Below are 26,430 nucleotides of genomic sequence, written 5' to 3'. Positions count from 1 at the left end.
AGCAATAGGATTTTAAAACTGATCCATCACAGACTAAAATAATTTATACATTGAGATATGAAAAATGAATTCTCCTCAACAATTTGAAAGTCACTTCAATGGCTGTTCTATTACAGAAACAGATGTAGCAGTTTGTTAAAAGTTTAAATTTGGCAGATAATGCCACACACCATCAAAATTAGAGAAAGCATTAAAGCTTTGATGTTGAAAAGAAGTAATAAACTTCTCTAGAAACACTGCTTCTTTCTCTGGTTAGAAGTGACATTTTCATCAAATGTCAACAAAGATTGGACTCCAAGTAACATATGTGCTAGCGAAAAAAATCAAAGCTAAATAATTGCAAATTCAATATGTAGCAAAAGAAGGAAGAATGTACAATCTATTTACTTTGAAGGATGTTTGACATTAGAAATTGATTTTTTTGCAATCTTATTCTCAATTCAAGAACAGATTAAATGACATGCATTTGGAGAAGTCTACTAATGGTAGATGATAATATAAATTGCCAATATTGAAATTCCAGAACTGCAACCTCCAAAGAAATCATAAAGATTTTTACATATAAATAGTACATTTCTGTATGTGCAACATTAAAGGTTGTATCCCTAATACGTTTTGAGCCAATTCATTTAATCATTAGTGTATGCTCCTCAAGCATATTTTCTTGTAATCAATGCTTTGTTCTGTAACATGTCTTTACTCTGCACAACAGTATATAATTTTCACACAATATTTTTTCACATTTGAATACTTATAAATGTAAGCTCTTTCAGATGAAGGTGTCATCTAAATGATTGGTGTCATAGTACACACATTATTCAGTGTTAACCGAATATTTCCGTAAATAATTTCATTGCTGATCACACTGCAGTCAAAAAGAGAAATAGAAAGGAACCAAGTAATTCTTGACAACATAAGCAGCCATACTTGATTACTGGCTTCTTACATGCTATATACCTGGCTTCTGTTTCCTTTGCAAGAGTAAAGTAGCATACATAATGGTACTATATATAATGGTAATACATAATGGTATTTCCAGATTTATAGAATTGGATTGGGGGAGTAACTTACAGCACAATGTTCTTAAACTCAACAGAAAGTACACTGTAAACTTCAGATTAACTAAATACATAACATTTCCTCATGCTCATTTTTGAGGAGCAATTTTAGAATAAGAAACTAACAATCTTAGAATAAACAGCAGCGGGAACCCTGCAGGTACAGGCACAAAAACAAAATTAATGAGTCATTTTTCCACTCTTCATCTGAAGGGTAGACTGGAATACCATGCCAAACACATTCAAGCCTGAAACCTTTTCCGGAGAGGAATTTTGATGATTGCTTTGACTTCTGTACCTGATTTGTTTTCTTGGGTTTGCGATGTTAAGTTAGTGAAATGTGATTTCTGTGTTTTTTACATTGTAATGGTGCTGTATAAACTAAAGTTAATATAATGTATTACAGGAAAATTGTCCTGTTCCAAGGGTAACATACATTATCTTGTATCTACCATTTTAGAGCACTTATTTCAACATACTGAAAGAAAAATAGTAAAAGTATTTGTGACAGACCCTAACCTAAGGAAGTCAGCTTGAGGGGGCCAAAAACATTATCAATTGCATGTCTCAATTGAGTACATTTTAGCATGGAGCTGTGGACTAATTTCAGTTGCTATGTTTCTTACAAATGGTATTTACCTACCCTACTAGTTTAGTACAGCGTTCCCTTCAAACTAAAGGATTACCCCCCTCCCAGTTAGTATGCAACTTTTAATTTATTGCAACTGATCCACAAGGAAATAAGAAGTATGTTACAGGAGCTGAGCCCCACAAGTCTGCTGCCAAAATCCCTAGTCCATAAATTCACCCACTGAGGCCCTTTACAGTATATACCCAAACATCATACAAATATAAGAATTTGCCCTCTAAACCCTTCACCAATTATCGAATTATATAGCCAGCAGCCATATCACCCTGCAACTCACAACTGGCAACCCACTGAAGCTAAGCAGGTGTGAGCCTGCTCAGTTCCTGGATGGGAGACCTCCTGGGGAAAAACTAAGGTTGCTGCTGGAAGAGGTGTTAGTGGGGCCAGCAGGGGGCACTCACCCTGTGGTCCATGTGGGTCCTAATGCCCCAGTATAGTGATGGGGACACTATACTGTAAACAGGTGTCGTTCTTCGGATGAGATGTAAAACCAAGGTCCTGACTCTTTGTGGTCATTAAAAATCCCCCTCTATAAATTGGCTATATTACTCACTGATAGCTGATGTGTGGTAAGCGTTCTGGTGCACTATGGCTGCCGTCGCATCATCCAGGTGGATGCTGCACATTGGTGGTGGTGGAGGGGAGTCCCCATTACCTGTAAAGTGCTTTGAGTGGAGTGTCCAGAAAAGCACTATATAAGTGTAAGCAATTATTATTATTATCAATTAACCATCACCCAGAGTACCTTTTTACAATAACAGAGTCCTTTAATGGCCTCTAGTGGCAGGCAGACTAATAACCACTCCCTGCCACAGTCTGGCTTAAACGCCTCACCTAAAAGTCAGATGTGTGATCTCAAGACATTAATGTACGAACATTGACTAAATTGTAATTACAACATAGGTTAAGAATGCAAAACAAAAAAAAATGGCAAACATTCTAAAAATTAAATTCTCCCCAAAAAATCAAACACGTTGGAGTGGTGGTACTTTTAGGTAAAAATAACTTTTTCATTATTTTGCTTTTCTTGAAAATCAATCATGCTTTGCCTTATAAAAAGTGCAGGGATACTGCACAATTGTGATATTAGGTCGGTTCATGAAGTTATCTGATATGAATTTATTAGTTATTCATTGGAATTCAATTGTATGAAAAAGGTCAAATGCTACAGATAATTTTTTTGCAATTGAGTAGTCTATTCTGTTCTATATAAGGTCATTGGGGTCTACATAAGGTAGGCAATGAATAATAATCATCATCATCTAGAGAGAATATACGGGAGCTTAAATAAATCTGAATATTGTCAGTTGTCTCTGACAATAAGACCAATAAATGCGACAACCTCCAACCTAAATAACAATCTATTAAAATTCAGCTCAATAGCCTTTTTTCCTGAAAATGTGCATAGCCTAATCCCCAAGTAATCTAATCTCTCTGGGATTTGTAAGGTTTCATTTAGAATTATTCTGGAAATCTTAAAGACATGCTATAGAATTCAACATACAGTATTAGTATAACAGGATAACTGTGCTAATGCACAGGAAGCTTACAGTGTGGTTTAAGTTGGTCACTTACATTGGGGAATAATGTGTTAACATCCAGTTTTATCAATGACTACAAGCCAGGAGAGATCTGCAGAATCCATTCTACAGCAGATGTTATTTGCAAAATCACTTGGAAACTAAACTTTCTGTCGGCATGCCTCTGGGCACAGAAAAAGACCTGCCATAAAAAAAGGAACATATGACTGGTTTTGCTATATAATTCCTAGGTAGCATTTTTTTTCAAATCTCTTTGTTGACACTTACACTTGGTAAATACTTAAAACCTTTGCCCCTGGCTGAACATTTGTCTTGATTGTGTCAAAACATTTAGACAGTACTTAGTGAGGCTGAGGCACTCATTCTGAAATTCAGCAGTCTCCCCATCTGCTTTGGAACCGTGAGAGAAAGGACAAAAACAAACCAGCAATAAAAACCCAGCATTTCCACCTCAAGCTATGTGTAAGTAAATATTCTGTTTTTTTATGAAACATTTTCTATATTATTATGTTTTTGTACTGCCATGAGTGCTAGTAACAGCAAAGGATACTTAATGTGTAATGTTGCACACAGGGAATATTGAGCCTGGAGCTGGAGTTTCCATAAGCTACTCAATTTGAAAAAATGAAAGGGTACCAGCCTAATCTGCCTGCCTCCCACAGCAACTTTAAATCATGTGGACCAGCTTTTACCTCCAGAAATCTCTTCCTATGCCTCATTGTGTTCACATTGTCTGGTTTTCTGAAGAACTCATTAAAATAAGCAATCCAAACCTATTCCCTAGTTCATTTCTGTTTTGTCTCTAACATATGTTCCTTCGGAAAGTGTTTTACTAAAACATTTTCTTTCCAGCTAAACTAATTATAATAAATGATCAGCATATTTTTCTGGGATACACAGAAAGTGGATTTTACCCCACAAGAACAACATAAAAACCATGGTAGTGATTTTGAATAGTGTGCGTCTTTCTTAAAACACTATATATTAGTATATAATATTAGTATATACAGTATATCACATAATAATTTAATTTAAATGCTCTACACATATATCTGAAAAACTATAGAATTTTCATGTCAGCTGCTAATAATATATATTATCCATAGGCATTTTATAGATATTCAGAAGTTTGAAAGAACAGTGTCTAGTGGTAAATATCAATTTAAAGGATTCAAAAATGTTTGTGAAGACTTTCTGATTGTTTTTTAGGAATGAGAACATGAATTAACCATAGCAAAGGAAAGTCTCTAACAGAATTGCAGGCAAATACTTCCCCTCAAAAATATGAACCTGATTTCATCTGGAATTTCAACTTGTTGGGACACTAAACTTTCTATCTTAGAAAAAATGAAAGCCTGATGCCACTCACCTTTCCAAAACTCCCCTTTCCAATGGCTCTGAGGATTTGAAAGTGGTCAAAGTTAACTGCAAATGACAAAAAAGAACAATGTGTTTTTGATGGTTTTCATATTCGGTGTATTTTAAACACAATAAAATTCTGTGCACACACAATTAAACCTTTTAGCAAACAAAGGATCTAGAATCTCCAAATGGAGTTCGTAACCAAAGTTTGGGAGGGGTGACAACAACCAAGTTCAATCAGACTCGGCTGCCAGTAATTAGCAATGACTCCCGATATCATTTCCTCTCCTAAAAAACTATAAATACTATACGTGATCCCCTTCACTCTCTCAAGTCTTCTACTTCCCATTTCCACCTCATCTCCACCTCTGTAGCTGAGCTGCCCCTTTGTCACTAATCACTCGACATGATGGCTCGTCATGAACGGAAGGTCAGTCCTCCACCAAATTTTCATGAAACATTCCATAATCCTTTCAGGGCCCTTTATTTTTTGGGTGTTGAGCATCTTCACGTTTGTCATTCATCCCATCCATTTCATTACTGTGCCTGATAACTCATCATTTGATTATTTGTTCTGAACTTCTTCTACTCAGCATATGCTGACTACAACAAATTATAGACCGCTTAAGGATAATAGTGTATGTTCATTTTTGTGGTAATTTAAATTTAAAAAAATGGTTCTAGCTTATTTTAATTTTCACTTTTGTTGTCAACATATCTGTCAAGCTTTGGAATTTCTAGCACTTTTGGGTTTGTTCTACACAGTCTGTATGCAATCCAATTCCAAATAACCGCTATCACGTCTTAGATTTAGCTATCACTAATAATTCGTTTGGCTCCCATCTGACTATTGTCTTTCTGACCATGTGATCGTCGCGGTTCTGCGCGGTCTCGTGCCCTCCACCACCTGTTCCATCCCGCAGCACCTGGGGCGAGAACCTGGGTGTCCAGCGTAACGCAACAGGGAACCAGCCACGTGAGCTAAAGGAGACCTCCCTCAGCCCAGGCAGCTGAGGTCCCTGCTACGCCCAGTGAGGGCGCTGACGTCACTGTATCCGAACTAGCTCCTCTACAACCACATGATTATTCTTCGTGATCTAGGACATAACTAAAGATTAAAAACTATTCTGTTTGGTTATCAAGGGTGCAGATGACATTAGATGACCTTGATTAGACTTTTGAAAGACAATGAAAACAATTACAGGCTGGAGTTTTTTTTTAACTTAATGGGTGTCAGGATAATTCACTGTTTTTAAACAAAAAACAAAGGAAATGATCATTGATTTTAGAAAGAAATGTTCTATTTCTGTAACTGTTAATTGAGCTGTTATTGAAACACAAAATTAATATAAATACCTTAGCAATATTGTCGATTGCAAATTGACTGCTGGACTGCCAGTATGAAGGCAGGGTATTTGAAGGTGCAAAAAAGGTTTGATTTTTTAAGGACGTTAAGGGGTTTTAATGTGGTGCTGGATTAAACATTTGCCAACATGAATAAGCCTGAAAGCATCAAACAATAATGGTGGAGCACCTCAATATAGACAGGGCCCAGACATGTGTAAATGAACAGAAATCACAGGAACTATGTAAAGCATGCCCATGCTTTTTGTCATCTCTTAAGGATGTCAAGTACAGCCACTTGTCTTTTAAAAATCATAGACACAGACGTCACAGTTCAACACTGTGGAAATTAGCTTACAGAAGTTAACTCTTATTTACTGGTTAATTTTATTTTGTAAATATGAAGCCAGCATACACCTAGCAAGTCTTATCTAAGCATTTCTGGCACAGAACAACATTACAAAGGTGGACTGTTCAACCTTTAACCCAGGTGTAATCTGTAAATTTTATGTAAGATGATAGAGTTTCCGGTTACCAACTGTGTCAGGCTTTTGAACAGTTTCAGAAACATTATATGCTTACAGTAGGAAGCCATTTTCCTCAGCTGAGTCATGCACAGTTTTAGAACACCATACAAATTTTAAACCGTAGTTAAAACCTGGAGAACCTGAAACCTGAACAACAATAACTGACAACACACTCTAGGAACTGAAGCATGTTACATCTTGTATTGACCCTCATCTACAAGACTGTTTGCTTTTGGAAATTGAGTTTTAGGTGGGAAATTACACTGTCTCATGAAATACATTGAAAATGTTTCTGCAGAGGTATACATATTGTACAACACCATTAATTATGAAATTCATAATTGACTTTACATTGTACTGTAAATACACACTGTGTATAATGTGTGTGAATTTTAGGATATGATTGCATTCAATGCTATATTTATACATGACATTATTTCATTGGCAAATAAATTTAGTGTTTGTACAAGTTAGCAAAAAATAAATGTATGTGAAAATATAAAGAAAATATTATTACTTAGCTCTGAACTTTTTTATTTATAAAAAATGACATTTACTAATGTTTTCACTATCTTATAGTATATACTAAACACATAAGTGAAATCACAAGAGAGGGATAGTTAATCACATACTGTAAATGATGATTATAGCTATATGATCAAAGCAAAAGGAAGGTCAAATGAATACTTATGAATATACTTAAATGTAATCCACTGTTGAATGATTGTTAGAAATTAAACAGTGGTTGAATCAATTTGAACACTTGACAAGACTAGTATATTGCAGTACAGTATGATTCATTTTTATTTAAAATGTAGCTTTCATGTGCACTTTATAATTCAGCCTCACTCGCTGTCATCAGTGGAGCAGACTTCATGCATGCTACAATAAAAATGAATCTATGGTATTACTATGTAATAAACTGCACTCACTTTTTATTAATTTTAATTAAACATGGTGCTCCCTTTGTGGGTTCTTCCTCTGTACCACAAAGGGAGAGAACATTCATCATCCCTCTTCTCCACTATCTATTTAGACAACAAGCTCTGCACATTCTGCACAGAAAAGGAAGGCAGGTCTTTATGCTGCTTAGGCTTCAATGGATTGTTATAATCCATTCGCAGAAGGGAAATTTTTTCATCAAGTCTTTAAGGACAGTGGTTTAAACATTCAGTGTGAAACAAAAAATGTTTAAATGAGCATGACATGATGATAGGTCTTTCACTGCCCTCATTAAAATTGGAAAACAATTATTCCACTGCTGATTTTTTTTCGCAATTATTTAAGGAGAAAATAACACAGCAATTATTTAGAAGCAGTTCAAAAAGAGCCACTTTGGGACATCAATCTGTTTTCAATGCCTTCCCCATTGTAACTGCATTTAAAGCAAATAATACAGAAAAAAAGCCTGTATTTATAAAGCTTCAACAGGTCAACTAAAATGAAATTAATATGAAGGAATCTGTCTAGACATTAATTCAGTAGTTGTAAAGACTATTTGCTCTGTAGGGAAACCCAGAGAAAAAGTACACTCAAGTTCTCCATCCATCCATTTTCTACCTACTTCTCCAATTCAGGTTCAGGGGGGAGTAGAAGCCCATCACGGCAAGTAACAGGAGCAAGGCAGAATATACCCTAAATGGGTGCCAGTCCAACTCAGGGAAGAAGTACACACTCCCTCCCAGAGCCAATTAAATTATTAGCATGTCTGTGGATTGTGTGAGGACACCCACCCAAACATACAAACCACACAGAGAGCAATCCAGGTCAGGGGTTGAACCCAAGGCCCCAAGCACTACAAGGCAGCAAAGATAACCACTGCACCACTGTGCTGCCCTGCTCAGGTTATGAAAACCTCAAAATATATTTCATATTGAGAAACTATTTTTGTGAATGCCATATCGGTTGTTGAGGAACCAACTGTCTCGAACATGTGCTCGTCAAGAATTAGAATTTCAAGATATAAGTGTCTGCCATGTCATGGTACATTGTAGGTGTGTGTTTTAGTCATACTGTAACATGAGCAATATACTCTACTTCTGTATGAGGAGAACAAACACATCATTAGCACACCATTAGAGAATGCAATTATCACCAGTAAGAGTTCTCTGTTATGAAGTAGTTGTGAGAGTGTGTATAGTACGCTAGTGTGGAGTGTGCTCTGTTCACAGCTGTTGTTTAAAGTTCTAGTCAGACATATCAGGCACTCCCACCATCAATATAAAAGTCAAGTAAAGGATTAAAATACAGTGAGTCACACTTCTCTGAATGGAGGCTCCCTGTTACATGCTTATGATATTTAATTATGTGGAAAAAATGAAAATATGATCAGAGTGTAAGATGACCATTTCAAAGGTTTCTAAATATTTAAAAGCTTCTATATGGAAGCCCTAAGCTTGAACATGATGATCATTGAACCTGCCATGTACTGTACATTTTATTATGTGAATACTGTCGTAGTCCCAGCTCTTGGGATTCCCTGATATGGAGTCTAAATGAAGAATTAGATGCAATTAGATTAGTACTCTCATCATTACAGTTGAGGGATAGTTCACTGCCTGGAGCAAGAAAATGAAAAGCCAAGTGATATTCTTGCACAAAACTTAAATTTACATCAATACATGTTCTTTTTAACTGTTTATTGTTAATGAACCTAAATTAATTAACAGGAAAGTGGGCAATTTCCTTGTTATTTCATATTGCACTGAGATTGATAGGTCACTGTACAACTACTTCTAATCTTCTTCATTCCTAGTGGGTCATGATGCCACTATGCATTTCTTCCTTATACTGTATTTTTTGTCCTTTGCAACACGTTGTGCCTCATTCCAAGAGAGGCTCATCTTAGCCAGCTTATCTTGTACTGTCCTACTTTCACAATCGCAAACCCCTCCTCTTAAGGGTGCTCCAGCCCTTCCTTGTTTGTCTCATTCCCCACACCTGTTCCTTGTTCGAGCCCCTTTTCAGTTCCCCCTTAAAAGCCAGACCCTGACGCTAATCAGGGCTCTGCATTGGTTCCCGTATCATGCGAGCACGGGTCCTGGATGCGTCTGGCTCCGTCATGGTTTCCTGTTCCTGTTCCCCCTGCCGGTAGCGACCCGGTTCTGGTTTTTAATCTCCTGTCTTGGATAGATCACCTGGCCATGGACTTTTGCCCTGTTTTTGGACTTCTCTTTGGACTCGTCCCCGGATTGTTTGCCTCGCTACACCTTCCCCGACCACCAGCGCTCCTTGGACACGCCTCCCTGTTTTCATTCCCGTATCCTGTATGCTTTTCTCCCCAGTGTCTCCTCAGTCAACCCCGGATTGTGTCGTCCGCATAGGGTCCGGAAAGAACACTTTTGTGACACCTACGCTACATGGTTTAAGACTTTCCTGTTTTTTTTTGCCACGAGGTGTCCATCTTAGGGCAAATTTTGGCATCTGGTTAGGTTTTATTTCTCAGGAATATACAGTAAAAGAAGAATAGAACAAAGGGCAATATAATAACTACGCTATTATGTTCTTCTCATTACACAATAATTTTATAGATACCGTATGTACCAAGTTTTTAAATCAGTGTTTCCTTTGTGTGGTTTAGGAGTGTTGGTTTGTGCAATTAAGCATATTAGCATAAAAAAATAACGTACCTGTATTTATCTATTTGTCACATACATTTTCCTTTTCAGGAAGCCTGTTTAAGCACTATTTGTTAAGCAACTGCAAAACTAAAGTGAAGTGGTTTGTTTCCAAGAGCAACAACACATTTTCACATAAAAACTTATATCATAAATGCATAACATTGTATTTATCAGACAGGAGAAGATAATTAATTTTTTAAAACAGAATGAATACTTTGTTTTTTTCTAGTGGTAAGGTAGGAAAGATCCAGCACACACAGTAAAATTAATGTTATTGAAATAAAAAGATCATAGAATATAGAAAGCTACATCCTGAATTGGCAGTTAAGAGGGATAGGAAGTTTATACACCCATTATACACCCATTCAGGACTGTTGATTTAAGGTTTATAATAGTACTCTTATATGGGCAAAACTGTCCATTACAGTTGCATCAATATACAATATATGTCCTCAAATTATAAATGCTGTTATCACCAATATATCACAAGGATAAATATGAAAATATGTTTTTCTGTTTTGACATTTTTTCCATTATTTATGTTTTCCTTGAGAAGAAATGGGTGTATTTGTTGTTAGTGTGCATGCTTTATACAGTTCGTGAGACTTTGCAAACATTCACTTAATAATATTTGCTGAATGTATTGTATATGCACACATGTATATTTATAAAGCCATATTGTGGTGCAGCACTACCTAGAGTATGCTCAAACTGATGCTTTTCAAATGTTTTTCTTTAGAAGTGGAAAAAACATAAGAAGAGCACTAAGAAATCTCAAAACTTTTTCTCAGATCTATTTTTCTGTCTTATGTGTCTTGAAACCTAAAGTTTTAATGAGTTGATTGGGAAAAACAGAAATTAACTTTTAGTTTAACCAGAAGTTATGAAACTGAAATCTGGAATAAAACCAGCAGACACTGGATGTTTGAGGACCACGACTGGAAAGCATTGATATGACATATCATCTAAGTATGTCTGTTTATAGCACAATATTTGGGTTAATATTTAGCATGCTTTGTTAACAGAAATCCTTCAGAATATGTAAGATTATAAGAACATAAGAAAGGTCACAAACAAAATGGAGACCCATGGCCTATCTAACTTGTTTGGTTTTTCTACAGCTAATTGATCCAAAGATCTAATCCAGTGTTTTCTTGAAAGAAGTTGAATATCGTGGGTAGCATGTTCTATTGTATACTCCCAGAACCCTTTGTGTAAAGAATTGCAAAGAATTGCCTACTGTTTTCAATATTAAATGTACTTCCTCATCATTTCTACTAGTTTATACAATATGTACAAGAACCTTGCTTTGTTTGCCTGCTCATACTGTATACTGTATACTGTATGTGTCAAGTCAAATATTTCTAAAATCAATGTATCTTTCTTTCTAGAATATATTAACAAAATGTTTTTGGAGATGGAATGCACAATTTACTTTGACATTCAAATCCAAGTGAATGTCAACCATGATAAACTTTAATTTGGTTGAGTTCCAGTTCCTGCTAACCCTGTTAAATTGCAATTATATTACTGAATTGCCATATGTCCACTTCCATAATATCTTATTATCTATCTTTGATGATGACACGAAAACAATTGAAAATTGTATATACATGTATATACTGTACATACTGTATACAACTCATTAACTTTAACTGAAAGTCAAGAGCATCATGACATTGATGCAGTGATCAAAACAATAATAAAGTTAAAGTTTCAGAAACTTTAGAACATTTTTCCTATAACTAACAATAAGAGAATTTATTAAACTCATTTGTGCTCACAGCAAGCTATTTCACAAGTGAGTAATTTGCACAGAACTCTTTCTAACATATTCACAAAATATTAGCATTTTGCTTACTGCCACACTTACTGTTCACTATTGGCACAGTAAAGAACAGCAATAGCATGCATATTTCATGGCTATTTCAGCACATATCTAAATTTTAGACTAGCTTTAAAACATATAAAAAAGTTAAAAAGTGTAAGGTTCATTTTAAGAACCTTTGGCATCGGTTTATCTTGGTCCATAAAACTTTGCTCCAGAACTCAACTTTGCACATGTGGGCATATTGAGAAGCTCAGTGGAGGTAAAGTCAAGTTGAGGGCATGCATGGCTGCCTGTGGAAAAGACCCACACTCCTTTCTTGATGATGTAAATAATGATGGCAGCAGCACAATTAATTCTGAAGTTCCTGCTTATGTAGAAGAAAATGCTTTCATGCCTATTGGGCGACTGGGCTGCATCTGGCACTGTGCAGCATGTTGATGACCCAAAACATAAGACCTAAGTAATCAATGTGTTCATCATGAGAAAAAGTTCATCAATATAATCTTTAGAATAAAATCCAAATAAGAAAAAAACAGAAGAGCATGACAAAACCTCAAAAAACTTGCAGTGGCTACAGAAAATCATAATGGGTAATGAGCTTAATGAGTTGCAGACTTCCTGCAGTTATTGCTTCTACTTATTACAACCAAATACTACCTTTAGGATTTTTTTAAACCTGAATGTATTACAGTACTTCTGGTCACTAGAAATCACTAGACTAAATACAAAAGCATGTTTTGTTCTAATATGATCAAATATTTGCATAAAATTACCCAAAAAATAAAATGCATATTATTTTTTGCTTATATCATTCATATTAATTACATGATCAGAAATACCAATTGCTTGGTGCAGAATCAAAAATAATGGTTTTGACATTGTTATCCCAATACCTTTGGAGAGCACGGTATAATCAAAGATAAAAATGAAAAGCATCATACTGTTGCACTTAAATAACCATCAATGGCTGTAGAATGCAAATTAAGACTGAAAATAAATTATAGGCAGAGAGCATACTCATCTATTGTAAATTGTAGAACATAATTAACAAAACAGATATCTTATCAGTAGCTCATAAGTCTAATCTCCAATAAATAACAAATAATAGCAATTAACTTGATGAAATCTAACATTTCTGTAACATTTCTTCTAACTTATCTGTAAACCTGAAAATATTAAGTTAAATGAAACATTAAATCTTTAAGTCATCATTACTATGAAATAGTTACAGAATGTTTTAATAATAAAACAATTTAGGTTCTGCTTGTAACAAATATTGATGTAGATTCCTTTCTCCACATGATGGATATATTTTATCAATCCCACAAAGTCTTATATGGGTGGAAATTGGTGGAGAGAGCAGCGGTGTTAAGTCTCCAAGCTGATTTTTCAACAGTTTGCCTGCTGCTTAACATAAGAAACAAAGCTCTGCATGGTCTAGATAAAGAATTGAAATGTCAACACAGATTCATAGATCTTTTACGTATAGTATGTTATGTTTTTTAGTTTAATGATAAAATTGAATATTGTAAATATACATTCTTGCAGTTAATACCTCATAGTTTTCCACATTAGCTTTATCATGTGTGCTTAATTCCCAGTTTTCCTCTTGCGTATTGTAACCAGGGATAAGATGGAATCCACAAATAAAAGCACAATTTAAATTAAACAAAACGTGTGGATGGACATTACCTTTTATTTCTCTTAAGAAAAGAGATGCACAACTAAATTGTTAACAAAACAGGAAACACAACTTTGGTAAAATTGGGCTGATGGATGTTCTTAATACTTGCAGTAATAATATTAGTGAACTATCAAGAAAGGCACAATTGTGCACTAGTAAAGTCTGTAATATTTCCTTGTTATGTCGAGAAAGTTTAAAATTTACTTACGTCAAAGTGTTATCATTAAATAGACTCATAGCCTTTCCAATAGGTCATTCCCATAGAACTAATAAATGCTGTACATACAGTACAAGTCCCAAAAGCTAAAGTTCTGATTCAGTTAACACAAAAATGGGAGATCAAATAGTGTTTTGTGATGTGCAAAGTATACTCTCCCCATACAGACACTTCTGTAACTGAATCGGCTTGTAAAACTGGATTGTAATTCCTTGATTCCTTTCTAAAACTCCCTTGGGGACTAAAGAAAAAATAAGAGATGGGACAAGCAGAAATGTGATTTTACAGTATATATTGAAAAACCACAGAACTGGCAGGTCACCAGAATGTATTCCAAAATGACTGTGACTGAATGGTTTTAGATAATGTGTGCTCCTGCACAGTCTACAGTTAAAGTTGTGATCTGACTGTGACTTTAATATTAACAGATATCTTATTTCGAAGAAAATGCAGCTCTGACATTAAGTTATATTACCTGCCCTGAGAATCTAATTGTAGGTGTTTTAGACAAAGATCCTAATAAACTCTCAGCTGACTGGCAATATGAACTGTACTTGACAGGTCTTCCAAACAGATTACATGACAAGATGGGTTTTTCCAAAGTCTCCAGTTTGATTTAAAAGGTAAGATTAACTCATGTATATCAATGGCCCTCGATATATTTTTCCTGCAAGCATTTTCCTTTTTTAATAGGTGTCTGAAGACTTTTTTGTAACATAATGGGTACATAATTGGTTTTGTAACATAATTTACCTCTTATAATCTTGCCTCCTTTGGGCCTGCCATATCAAGGCTTAATGACAAAGGTAACTCATCCAGGACATTGCTAATTGATTCCCTACCAAGTGCATGTAATCTCCTAGCAACAACCTGACTATTTTCAGGCTAAACATTGCCATCTGTTAGTGTACCTGCGTTTAAGTAGAATTCAGCTAAGAAGGAAAAAACAGCTAAGATTATATTTGCTATTTAACAGAAAGGTCATTTTATATACCGTTTTATATTTTCCTAGGTACCCCAAATTTTCAATAATAAATTCAGATTCAGAACATTGTCAAGATTAAAGAGTTCTGATAAGAGTTAGAGGGCAAATGAGTACTGTAGCATACAACTTTAAACATTAATGCTTACCACTCCTCTTCCTTTTCAGTATTAATATCCTCTGTTATCGTTCGCTATTTCAAGTTTTAAAGCTCAATTAGTAATGAATAAGAAGTAAAAATTTAAGAAGAAAGAGAGAATGCATTGAAGTGATTCAAGGCCTGGACTCTGCTGTTCAAACAGTTTTTGTCACTATCAACCCTCATGTTCATTGTGAGTGCAGACCTCATTTATTTTAATGGTGCTATTATAGACTAATCTCCCAGAACGACTCTGTAAGCCAATGTAAAAAAAAACAACATAGATTCAGTTCTGGCTCAGGTCATGAGTGATATGAGCTTAATAGCCTCAGTGTATCACCCTAGGTATATAGTTCTATATCAGAAACTATAACACAGTTGAGAAGACATCAGATGCATTTGATGGGATCTCTTGAATGACAAGAAAGGGGTCAGTAAATTCAGTTTAGGTTTGATAGGAAAACAAAAGAACAGTATGTCACAGAAAATGTCTGTCAAATCATACATTGCTATGTTACACAAGAAATAACAAGAAATTACCAAAGTAAGTTATTCTTTTCCTGTCTGATCCTTAGGTGTAACAAGCCCAGCAAATCAGTTTGCCTGACTTTATTCAGCCTTTTTTGTGTTTTTCGGATTCTGTACATGGGATTTCACATGGCTGGGAAAATAGTGGTAGTGTAAACATCCAAAGGTTATATGCAATATTACCAATGAATTAAACATGGTGAATGGATGGAATTGTTACGGTCCTTGGTTGGAGTGTTGTTGGTTTTTTTTTTCTAATTGCTTTCGCTTCTTTTCCCAGGTGTTGCCAATTAATTAATTAAGTAGATGAGGTGGGAGCATTTAAAGGGGGAAGACAAGACTGCAGATGGGGGGGGGGGGGGACATGAGACATGTTGTATGTTTCTTTTTGTTTTCGTTTTGGTTTGGTTAGTTAGCTAGTGTAGATAGGCGTAGAATGCGGAAGACTTTTTTTTTTGGTACGTCCTTATTGTTTAGGCACGACCACCGTGTTTTCCCTAGTCTATCTAGTTTGTTTATTTTTAATTATAGTCAGTGAGCTTTGCTTGGGTGTTCTTTTCTTTCTTTTTTTTTGTCTTTCCCCTCCTTATTTGAATACGAACGTTGAGTTCTGGTTCCCTGGCTTTGCGATGATAGTACAATTGATTTGTTTTCCCAGGGGAATCCGATCTCTCGGGTGTTCTTTTTATGTCGCGGCTTTTGGTCCAACCCCAGACATATTTTTAAGGGCGTAACAGGAATAACTAAGAATATGAGAAAGACAGAAAAGATGAGAATACATTTTATCTGTTTGGTAGTGTGATAGATAAAATTTCATCCAAGTACTTCTTTAAGTTACTTAGGTAATGGACTTCAAGCACATAGCTGTGAAGCCTAGTGTATTCCAGTTACTTACAACTCTTTGTGTAAATAATTGTTTTTGTACTCTCTGTGCCAGCTAAATTAATTTTACAATTCTATGTGTGATCACATATCCTTGTTTCTCTCTTCAGATCTTCAGATCTTCAGTGTAGCAACTTGAATTGAACTTATCAATACCCCTTAGAATTCTACATGATCAGATCAATATCTTCTCTCAATCCCCTTTTTTCTAGCATGAAGAGATTTAGTCCCTTTAGCTTGTCTGTAAATGATAATCCCCTGACACCAGAAGGCATTCTTGATGCTCTTCTTCTAACTCTTTCTAAGACTGTAAAATCCTTTTTGTTGTAAAGTGGCTGAAACTGAACACAATATTTTAAATCAGTTCAAATTTAAGCATAAGGTCTTGGGAGTCAAATTCCATACTTCTAGCTGTATCACTCACACAGTCCAATTGCTTTTTTATTACTTGTCCCATATTGTCATGGAGACACAGAAAAATGTATGCAAACACCCAGATTCCTTTCAAGCCTATTTGCATTCTCCGAATCATCACTGAGTAAAATGCACACATGTTAGGGTGACAATATTTAATTGTTAAATTATTTGTTCTGGACATCATGATGGCACGGTGTTTCACATTGCTGCCTCATGGTGCTGGGGCCCTGGATTCAATTCCTTGGGTGCTATCTGCTTGGGGTTTGTACATTTGTCTTGTGTTTATGTGGATTTCCTCTAGGTGCTCTGATTTCCTGGTAGGTTAATTGGCTTCTGGGAAAATTTGCCCTGATATAAATGTGTGTGTGTGTGATAGACTGTTATCCTGTCCAGGGTGTATCCTGCCTTGCTATTTTGGATGGATAGCACTAATAATCATAGCATCATGAAAAGCAAAATGTCTTCATTTGTTTTCAATACCCGCTAAAGTATTTTCTAGAGATATTAATGTTTGTCAGTTAAAACTATGAATTGAATGTGATGCACCCACTGATTGCCAGGACAGACTCTGGCTCCTCCAGTAGCCCTGTACTGGATTCAGTGGTTATAAAATGGATGGAATTTGTTCATTTTTAGCATATGATAATAATAATTCTGTAACATAGTGCACTATTGCTGGCCATGCGTCCTATTAGCTACAGTGTAACATGTGAGTGCATACCTAACTGTCCAGTCACACTCTTAAATTAAATGAACAAGTGGGAAAAAAAGCACTAGTATTGATATTAAAAGAAAAAAAAAGATTTTTTCTTTTATACACATTCACTTCCTTCTTCTTGAGGGAACTATTTTGAAGCCACCTTGTTACTGGGTAGCTGTTCACGTGACCAGGCATTGTCACTACATGACTTGTCACTCTGGTCTCTGATGCTAGATACAGGATATTAGGGACTGAGCTGATATCAGCATCTGTGTGAGATGGGAAACTCGCATATGACTCACTGAAGAGGCTTCAGATGTTAGATTTTAAAGCACCATCTCCATATTTTAATTTTTCAGGACATTAATGTGAAGATACCAGATATGCAGATATTATTGCAGATATGCTTTGATCTATAATGAAACACATTGGTTTTGGTATAGTTTATGAATATTTTTTTTTCAATTTTGGACCTGGGCTGCTATTTGGGTGGAGTTTGTATGTTCTCCCCATGTTTATATGGTTTTCCTCCTGGATCTCTGGTTTTCTTCTACAGTCCAAAAACATACTGGTAAGTTATCTGGTGTCTGGGAAAACTGGCCCTGGTGTGAGTGCATTTCTGTGTCTGTGAGTCCTGCAATGGACTGGCATCCTGTGACTTTACATTTCCGTGGGGGTATTTTAAGTTCATAACTTGCTATTTTAGAATTTTTCTACAATAATATCCTGTTCTTAATTTTTGTGGAAATATGATACGATGTTTTCTTCAAATTTAGATTCCTTTTTGAAAAGAATACGTGTAGCTTTTATCATAACTCTTTAGCCACTTGAATATAAGCACAACATCTCATGTGGTTTTATTAGTACCAGATGCAGGTAGGTTCCAACTGATTAACTGACTTGGTTTGTCATTTTATCCTGCCTGTCTTCAGGGCTTTTATTTGAGTCCTTGTGCTGTCTCTTCAACTTTTTTTTAATACAAAGAAAAAACGTTTTGTGTTTTCTGACATTCCCACCACTGCTGCTATCTGGCAGACGTTTCTCTCTCCCATTGAGAAACAATGATGACACTGCGCAAATCTTTTTCCTAGATAACGTACAGCTCCAAGTCATATATTAAAACTGTTTAACCAAGTACATTTTCTAGTTTCCAATGAGGATGAAAAACTCTTGTATTTTCCTTGTATTATGACGTATATTATTGGCTATTATAACTAACTGCAAGTACCTCTGTAAGAACCTTACAATATGTAAAAGGTACTGTTTTTTCTTACTGGTTGAATTAAAGTGAAAAAACGAAGTATTACAAATCATCACTTGTATCCTATACAGTCTAATCCAGCTCTAAGGCAAGACTACAATCTCCTACCAATACGTTATTTTATCCTTTGTCCTGTGACTTCATCATCAGGAATTGCTTTGACATGTTAGGCTCTAGGCCTCAGTTAAATACAAAGTCTTTTATTTGCTTGCCTCTTAAAATAGTGCAGCAGTTGTGTTACAAAATACCTATCATAGCCACAGTCATACAATGTACTGTTATGTCATTCATCTACTTACCTTTGTTATCTAAGTTCCATTGTTTAAAATGTTAATCAAATGACAGTGCATTACTAGTTTCTATGAAATAACTGTACAGAGTCATCTTCTTGGCAACTCACTACAGTGCACCTCATTCAAGTCTCTTGGGCTGGCTTAAAAATTTCACATGTGAGAATATCCCAAATGTATGGTATTTATGAAAATAATGCTGAATTATTTATCCAAACAGATGTCAGTATGCCTAACTGAAAGTGAGCTCATTTTTCTTCATTAGCACAACTAATAATTGACCCAGATAGATGTAAAAAGGCGAATGATAGAAAAAATGATAGAAAAATCTCCATCTTTATTGAAACCAGCATACTCTAATACTTTCAGCATATAAATTATACTACAAACTCAACATGGCAACACATGTTTCACCTTGTGTGACATTAGACCAGTTTCTTTAAAAAAGAAACCACATTCTTAGCTTAAACACACACTAGGTTTCAGGACACAATAATCTATACTTAAGCCCATCAAGCTATTCATCTAACCTCATACCTATGCTATAAAGTTAAGTGATAATTTTATAAGGATAGGTTGAGAACAGCTCTATGAGATAAACAGAAGTATTAAGGTGCTATATATGTAAGTGAATGCTTAAAGAAAAACTGAAACATTGTGCTGCAACACACAGTATTATCTTAAGAACTAATACACTTGAAATATCAGTCTTTTTCATTTTAAAGCTCAAAGTACTCACCTATTTCATTTGACTGGCAAAAATGCATACACTCTTTTAGATGTCAGAGGTTGATAAAGAACGATACTGAACAGCAAAATAAATATACATGTATGTATACAGTAGCCTCCCTTACAGTTATTTACTGTATCATACTTTCACACCATATATGCTCAACAATAAGCATTTTCTTTTAAGCTTCCTTAGCAGAGCCTACAATAAAATCATTGCAGGGATTAAGGCATTTTTGAAGGTAGTTTGTAATTCTCCACAGATGCTGAGTAGCAGCAGTTACTGTATTTGGCACTACACTTCCTGCAGATTTCTATTCAGGTATTGGAGGAAACATTTTATTTGCAACTGTGAAAACTTCTCATATTTTGACATCTTTTTTTTAAATTACATTGCCCATCAACTAAAGCCTCTCGATCAGTGTCTTCTAATACTGTAGATTCTGTGAAGTTGATGGAGAATTTAATCATTTTTTATACTCTTCTGAATTTATTGCGTCTCTCTCTCTATGCTGAATTGAGGGAAGAACATCATATGAACAGAAATTATATTTTTTATTCTTGATTATTTCCTATCAATGCACCTGTTGGGACATTTCTTGTCCTATATCTATGGAAACTGCCATTTTTAATTAATCTGTAATGAAATTGAGAAAGGCAAGGTATTCCCTGCATTTTACTGCAGTTTTCTATATCACAACTTTCTTCATGTAAAGGTTCTTTATTTTAGTATTCACTAATGGCATACACTAGAAGATACTGAGTGAAATTGTAAGAGAAAAAACAACATTTTACATGATAATAAAAACATAAGAAAGGCTACAAAAGAGGGGTGGACATTGAGCTCATCTAGATTGTTTGGTTGCTGTTAAGTTATCAGAGGTTCTGGTCCAGCAGATATGTCAGCTTTGACCACATGGTGAGGGAGCTTGTTCCAGACTCCCACGATCGCTGTGTAAAAACATGCTTCCTGTTCATAACTTTAAATGCACTTTCTCATAGTTTCCACCTGTGTCGTCCTTTTCAACTTGATTTTGTCAGTGCTTTTGAGGATTTTGAATATTGAAATCAGATAACCTCATAGCCTTCTTTTAAAGAGGTTCAGTCATTATAACTGCCAAACATGATGTGTGGGGAAAAGTTATGGGTTGTTTGTAAAGATCTGGCGCTTGGCAAAGAGTGAAAGCAAAGAACTGAGTAGAAGGAAATATGAGAATTGGTTGGCATAAGGTTAATAGAGCTGAATATTCTAATGCCTTGTGGTGTTGTAGTAATTTTAGTGTAGAGGGTGATTTGGGTGACATGGAGGGTGGTTATTGAGGACAGAGAGTGAAGAGTTGGTGGGAGGATTTAATGAGCTTGTGTGTGAGTACGGCCAAGTGAAGAGCAGTTTAGAATGAAGAAGACTGTGCAATCTTCCCCAAAACAGGAACAGTGTGGAAGAGCTAGGAAGTACTGGCAGTATCAAAATTGTGGTGATGTGTGTGCCCATGTTGTCACTGAATTATTGATAAATAAATTCTTTGGGCTCAGTGTTTCCCATCGTATATCTACAATTGATGTTTCTTCTACCTTTATTGTACAACTAATGATGAGAGAGCAGTATAAAACATGTCAGTGAAGGTACAGAACACAGAGTAAATATCAGCTGTGACTAAAGGATTTGGAAAAGAGAAAACCCTATATTTATTAACCTTACTAAAGAGCTGTTTCTTTTGATGTGAAATTACCTTCAATATTTATTAACTAGGAACTACCAGTACTATAATTGACAAATATAATTTTGGTGTTGTTTTCCAGCCATTTAAATTAGTCTGCAACATTGTCTAATGTGCTCTATGAAACATATCACTTGTTCAAGAAGAAAAGTGCAAACAATACAAATTGATAATCAATTGTAGATTATTAATTACTATGTTGCTTAATATTGAAGGGGAGAGGTAAGATGTTCCTTAACTGTTGTAGAGGGCTATTGTGCCACTTCATTGGGATAGATAACTGTGTTCCTTAATAGTGTCTGGTAGGGCATAATGCATTCCTTAATAATGGAAGGAATGTGTTACTGTGCAGTTTTACTGAGGAAGGGTTATTGGTATATCCATTTCTAAAAAAAGAATGGTTGTGTGTTATCTCATTTTCCACTGCATAAATGAAGCTTTGGAAACATTTTTTTTGTTATGCCAGTGTAGTAGATTTGAATTTGACTGGAATAATAACATAGCCCATCTTTGAATGAATCATCTTTGCCCTTATGGTGCCCATCCTGTGCTCCAAATGCTATCCAGTAAAATTCAGTTCCATGGCTTTTTTAGACTATGTCAGTAAAAATGCTGAAATACATTTAATTGTACCAGAATCTTTAACAGTAACAGATAATTTGAAGAAATTGAAATAATGCAATTTTTAAAAATGTGACCTTTGCACTCAGCTGTCTAGAGTCTTGCTGTTTTACCATAAAAAGAACAGAAAGACCAGTAATGAGGTGACATGGATATGTTGCCAGAAATAATGCAGTTTGACAATCTGTCCACTTAAAAATCCAGGAGCATTCATAGCTACTGGAATCTCCCTCAGATGTCATAATTTTTTAACTCTTAGCTCATCATTTTCTGACCCAGGGATGGTTGGTGACAAGAGATAAAGACAGTACAGTCTCAGGGCAGGTTATTTTAGGGTTGGGGTAGTGCACCCAGAGGTCCTAAGAGCATAAGAGAAGGAAAAACTGTGTTATTTAAGAGTTTCAATGTGTTTTATACAGAATGCAAGAAAATATATTTTTCAAGATGTCTGAGATATCAGAATGAATATTACTGATGAAATAATGTTAGTCATCACTGTCCAAATCAAGATTGTTGTTCATCTAATAACAGAATGCAGACCATTTATAAATTGAACATGCTGCGTACACAATTCTGCTCTGAAAAACTCCTTTGCATACGGATGTTTTTTATTACTTCAGGCTATAAAAGCTTTTCAATAAGGTTTTAATATGTGCAAACATCTGTTGCTAGTTTCAAAGGGGAGAACAGTCTTCTTGTAGTTTTGAAATTTTGTCCATATTCTATAGGTTTGGACAGGGGTTAATAGTTATCACTAACCTCACACCCTTCAAGCAACCGAATGTTAATTCTTGTCATATCTATGTGGGAGTACAATGAGTTTTGAAAAATGTATTGGAGATGATCACATTTGTATAAAACTACAGTATGTGATCAAAGACGTAGTTAACATGCATTTAACATATCTAATAGTGTAAGGTGTAATGCAAGTACTTTAAAATAAATATTATGCAGCTTTGTGTTTTAATGTGATATGAAACATGGAATTCCAAACTATTAGCTGTTGTATATAGTGTAGCTAAACCTACACAACAAGTGTGCTGTATTCTGAGTTTGAAAATCAGTAGCCACTGTCCTGTAAGAGGCATCACCATATGAATGGGATGTGAAACTGTGGTTTTGACTGCTTAGTCGTTAAAGAACCCATGACGCTATTCCAAAGAGTAAGGTTGTTAATCCATGTGTCCTGGCTAAATTCCACTTCTACCCTAACAATCTAGTATGCTAAATTACCCCTAAAATCAATTGAAGTAATGTGTCACTTCTTATCCCAGTTGTGCTGTGTAGAATGGATGCTGGTGCAATATAGAGGCTGTACACCTCTCAGATGGGTGCTGCACTTTAGTAACAGCTTAAATGGCTCCTATTTTAACTATGAAGCACTTTGGGATCCTTTGGGGTGAAAAGCACTATACCAATGCAATTTATTAATTGATTAATTAGTCAGCTCAGCTTTACAGCTGCCTGCAAAAGAGAGATAAGGACTGCACCTGGTGTCTTGTGTCAGAGAGCCATCTGCTTCCTATTCACAAAGCAAGACCATGGTGCCCACAGTAGTGTTAGCATCTTTTGGAAGAATGATGTGACAACTCTGCCAGCTCAGCCAGATTTCTGAGATTGCTGTTGTATAACAGGCTGAGGATAGACGGGCAAACTCAAACACACCCAATCGTCAGCCAATTGCAACATGCAGCTTGGGGACATCCAGTCATACTAATAATACACAGTGCACTTTTAACAATGTACTTCAGAAATATCATGCTATGATATTGATATCAAATATCAATATCAGAAATCATTTTACATTTATGGTCAGTGTTAAAGCCCATGGTTAAAATGACGAGCATCCTATTAATGATCCCTGAAAGCAGGTTACCTAAATATTATATAACTGGCAGAGCGCTGATAATAAGTGCATATATATTTATCCATCCATCTACTTTCTAACTGCTTCTTCCAATTCAGGAATTTAGGGTCCCAAGGGAGCAGGAGCATATTCCAACAAGCAAGGGTTAAGAAGGCAGGGTACACTGTGGATGGGATATCAGTCCATCATAGAGCAGACAAGCATTCACCCCAGGGCCAATTAATCTGCCAGTATGTCTTTCGACAGTGGGAGGAAACCCTTGCAAACACATGGAAGATCTAGAAACTCCACACAGATAGTCCCCCAGGGAATGAACTAGGGAATTAGTGCTGCAAGGTAGCAATACTAACCACTGTGCCACCATGCTGCCAACATTGTTTTATGCTTGTCCAAACTGAAAAAAACAAGCATGACACAACAGGATTTCTTGACATATAAAGAGATTAGCATTTCCCTATATTGACAAATGAACCACATTGAGTGCATTGTATTATCATTTGAATGGACTTTAAGAATTGTGATGTATAAAACATCACATTTGTTAAAGCCCATATACACATATACATTTATAAAAAGGTCATTTTATACCTTAAATGACATGTTTATAATACTAAAATGTTGGATATTTATCCAGTATTACAAAATTCAACAAACTACAATGATGCATTTTGTCTTCAGTTCCAAAGCTATTTTATAAGGTCTACTATCCTAAGTATTTGCTTTGAAAGAAATAATCAGTATTTTCCTGTGCTTCAACTCTGGTGATGTCTTAATAGATCTGTTCCGTTCATGACATCTGCAATCCAGGAGTTTTGTAAGCTGAGGCACTGATGTACTGCATTAGAATAGTTTATAGTGTAATTTACAACATTTAATAAGATCCTTGCAGTGATGTTTTGTTGACTTACAGTAGTACAATTAGTAACAATGCTGTAATTGTAGAAACAATACAAGCTGTTAAGCAATTGGACATTATAAAATGACATAACCCTTTCTAAGGAAAGCTAATTTTTTTAACTGCATGTCTGTCATCACCGTTTTTATGCTTTTATTTAGTCTAATATTATTTGTAATTACACTTAGGTTCGTTAATTGTAAAGGTCAACTGCATATCTCAAAGGAAAAATAGGTATGGCAGTACTGACCACCGGTTGATAATAGACTCCTCCACAGTGAAACAGTTTTAGAGTGAAAGCCTCTATATTAAATCCTTTATTTCACAATACCTGATAGTTGACAGAATCTAATTCAACATGATTTCTTTTTCTGTTAGGGGAGATAAAATACTACTCTGGGAAATCAGAGATTATCGGTTCTTACTCTTGAGGGTATACCGAAAGCTCCCGCAGAAATGTTAATATTCCACGTGAAAATACCGTACATACAAATGACAAGTTGAATTTGTAGTACACGGTAAACGTATGACAAAAGTGATCTTACTGAAGAATAAGTAATAAACTTATTCGTTTTTACCAAAAATCGTAATTACCACTAACATATAAAAACACCAGCTTTAATATACAACGAGAAACATCGAATTCAAAGCAAGTTACGTGTCTCTACGTTAGTGAAGGGGTTTCGTGAACGTAAGGCATTAATAATGTTAAGATCTGCGAAAGGACACGCATAAAGGATGTTTGCTTGGTTGTGCGGTTTCGCTTAAGACATAACCCATTTTGTTAATTCCATGTTAATTTCCAATAATGTTAATTAATAACGACCAGCAGATCCAGAGTATCACTACGTAAATTCACTACACACAGTCTTCAGTCCTAACCTGTTGCAAAACAAAAAGGTAACAATTCTCTGTTATATCGCTATTCAACCGTACTAAGCAGAACAGGTAGTATTGTAAAAATAAAGTCCGGTAGAGAGATTTAAATGCAAAATAAATTAGTTTTTGGTAGAAACTTAAAACACCACAACTTGAAAGCGCATGCACAACACACTTCATCGAAACAGTACATTGGACAGCTCCTTACCATCTTCGTTTTCGTCAAACACTGGAGTTTTGTGGGAGTGATTAGCGCCCATATTCCGGAGCTTCTTCCACAACCCCAAGAAAATCTTCTGTTATTTCAGCCACGAGCATCCCACGGGAAATATATATATATATTTATTCTTTTAAGCAAAAGTTCCACGTTCAATTGTTTTTTTTTCCTTTCGTTGTTTGTTACAAAGAATGACAAACCCACGCGTTTTCATCCATGGTCTCGAACCACAGTCTGTTACAAGCCTAAACCAGATGCGATTCTAAATCTTCTCCACTAAGCATCTGGAAGGAAAACGAGTGAAAGCAAACCTTAATGTTTGAATTTCTCCTTCGAAACAAAAACAATAAATATAGCTTTTAAGTCAATGTAGTCAGCGACTAATTTGATATATTTTTCATAAGAAATTGTCTGCATGGGAAAGGTAATGTAGATACCCTGTAGGATCTAATTCATTGAAACGACTGAAACA

The 26,430-nt window shown here is 35.5% G+C and overlaps 1 protein-coding gene across 1 annotated transcript in view; it reads right to left on the bottom strand.

Annotated features, from left to right (window-relative positions):
* The window catches only part of LOC148840839 (serine/threonine-protein kinase 32B-like), a 141,642-nt gene extending 115,631 nt beyond the window's left edge, over window positions 1-26,011 (bottom strand). Inside the window, exons 1-2 of the mRNA XM_088912625.1 lie at window positions 25,950-26,011; window positions 4,618-4,673 (exon numbers count right to left, since the gene is read on the bottom strand). Coding sequence (XP_088768751.1) covers window positions 4,618-4,673; window positions 25,950-26,001 — 108 coding nt within the window. The 5' untranslated portion in view covers window positions 26,002-26,011. The remainder of the gene's footprint in view (window positions 1-4,617; window positions 4,674-25,949) is intronic.
* Window positions 26,012-26,430: the final 419 nt, after the last annotated feature.

The sequence above is a fragment of the Atractosteus spatula genome, chromosome 1 (genome assembly GCF_055471065.1).
Source record: "Atractosteus spatula isolate fAtrSpa1 chromosome 1, fAtrSpa1.hap1, whole genome shotgun sequence".
Lineage (NCBI taxonomy): Eukaryota > Metazoa > Chordata > Actinopteri > Semionotiformes > Lepisosteidae > Atractosteus > Atractosteus spatula.
The sequence above is the reverse complement of the archived record's forward strand: the minus strand, read 5'-3'. Positions and strand labels throughout refer to the sequence as shown.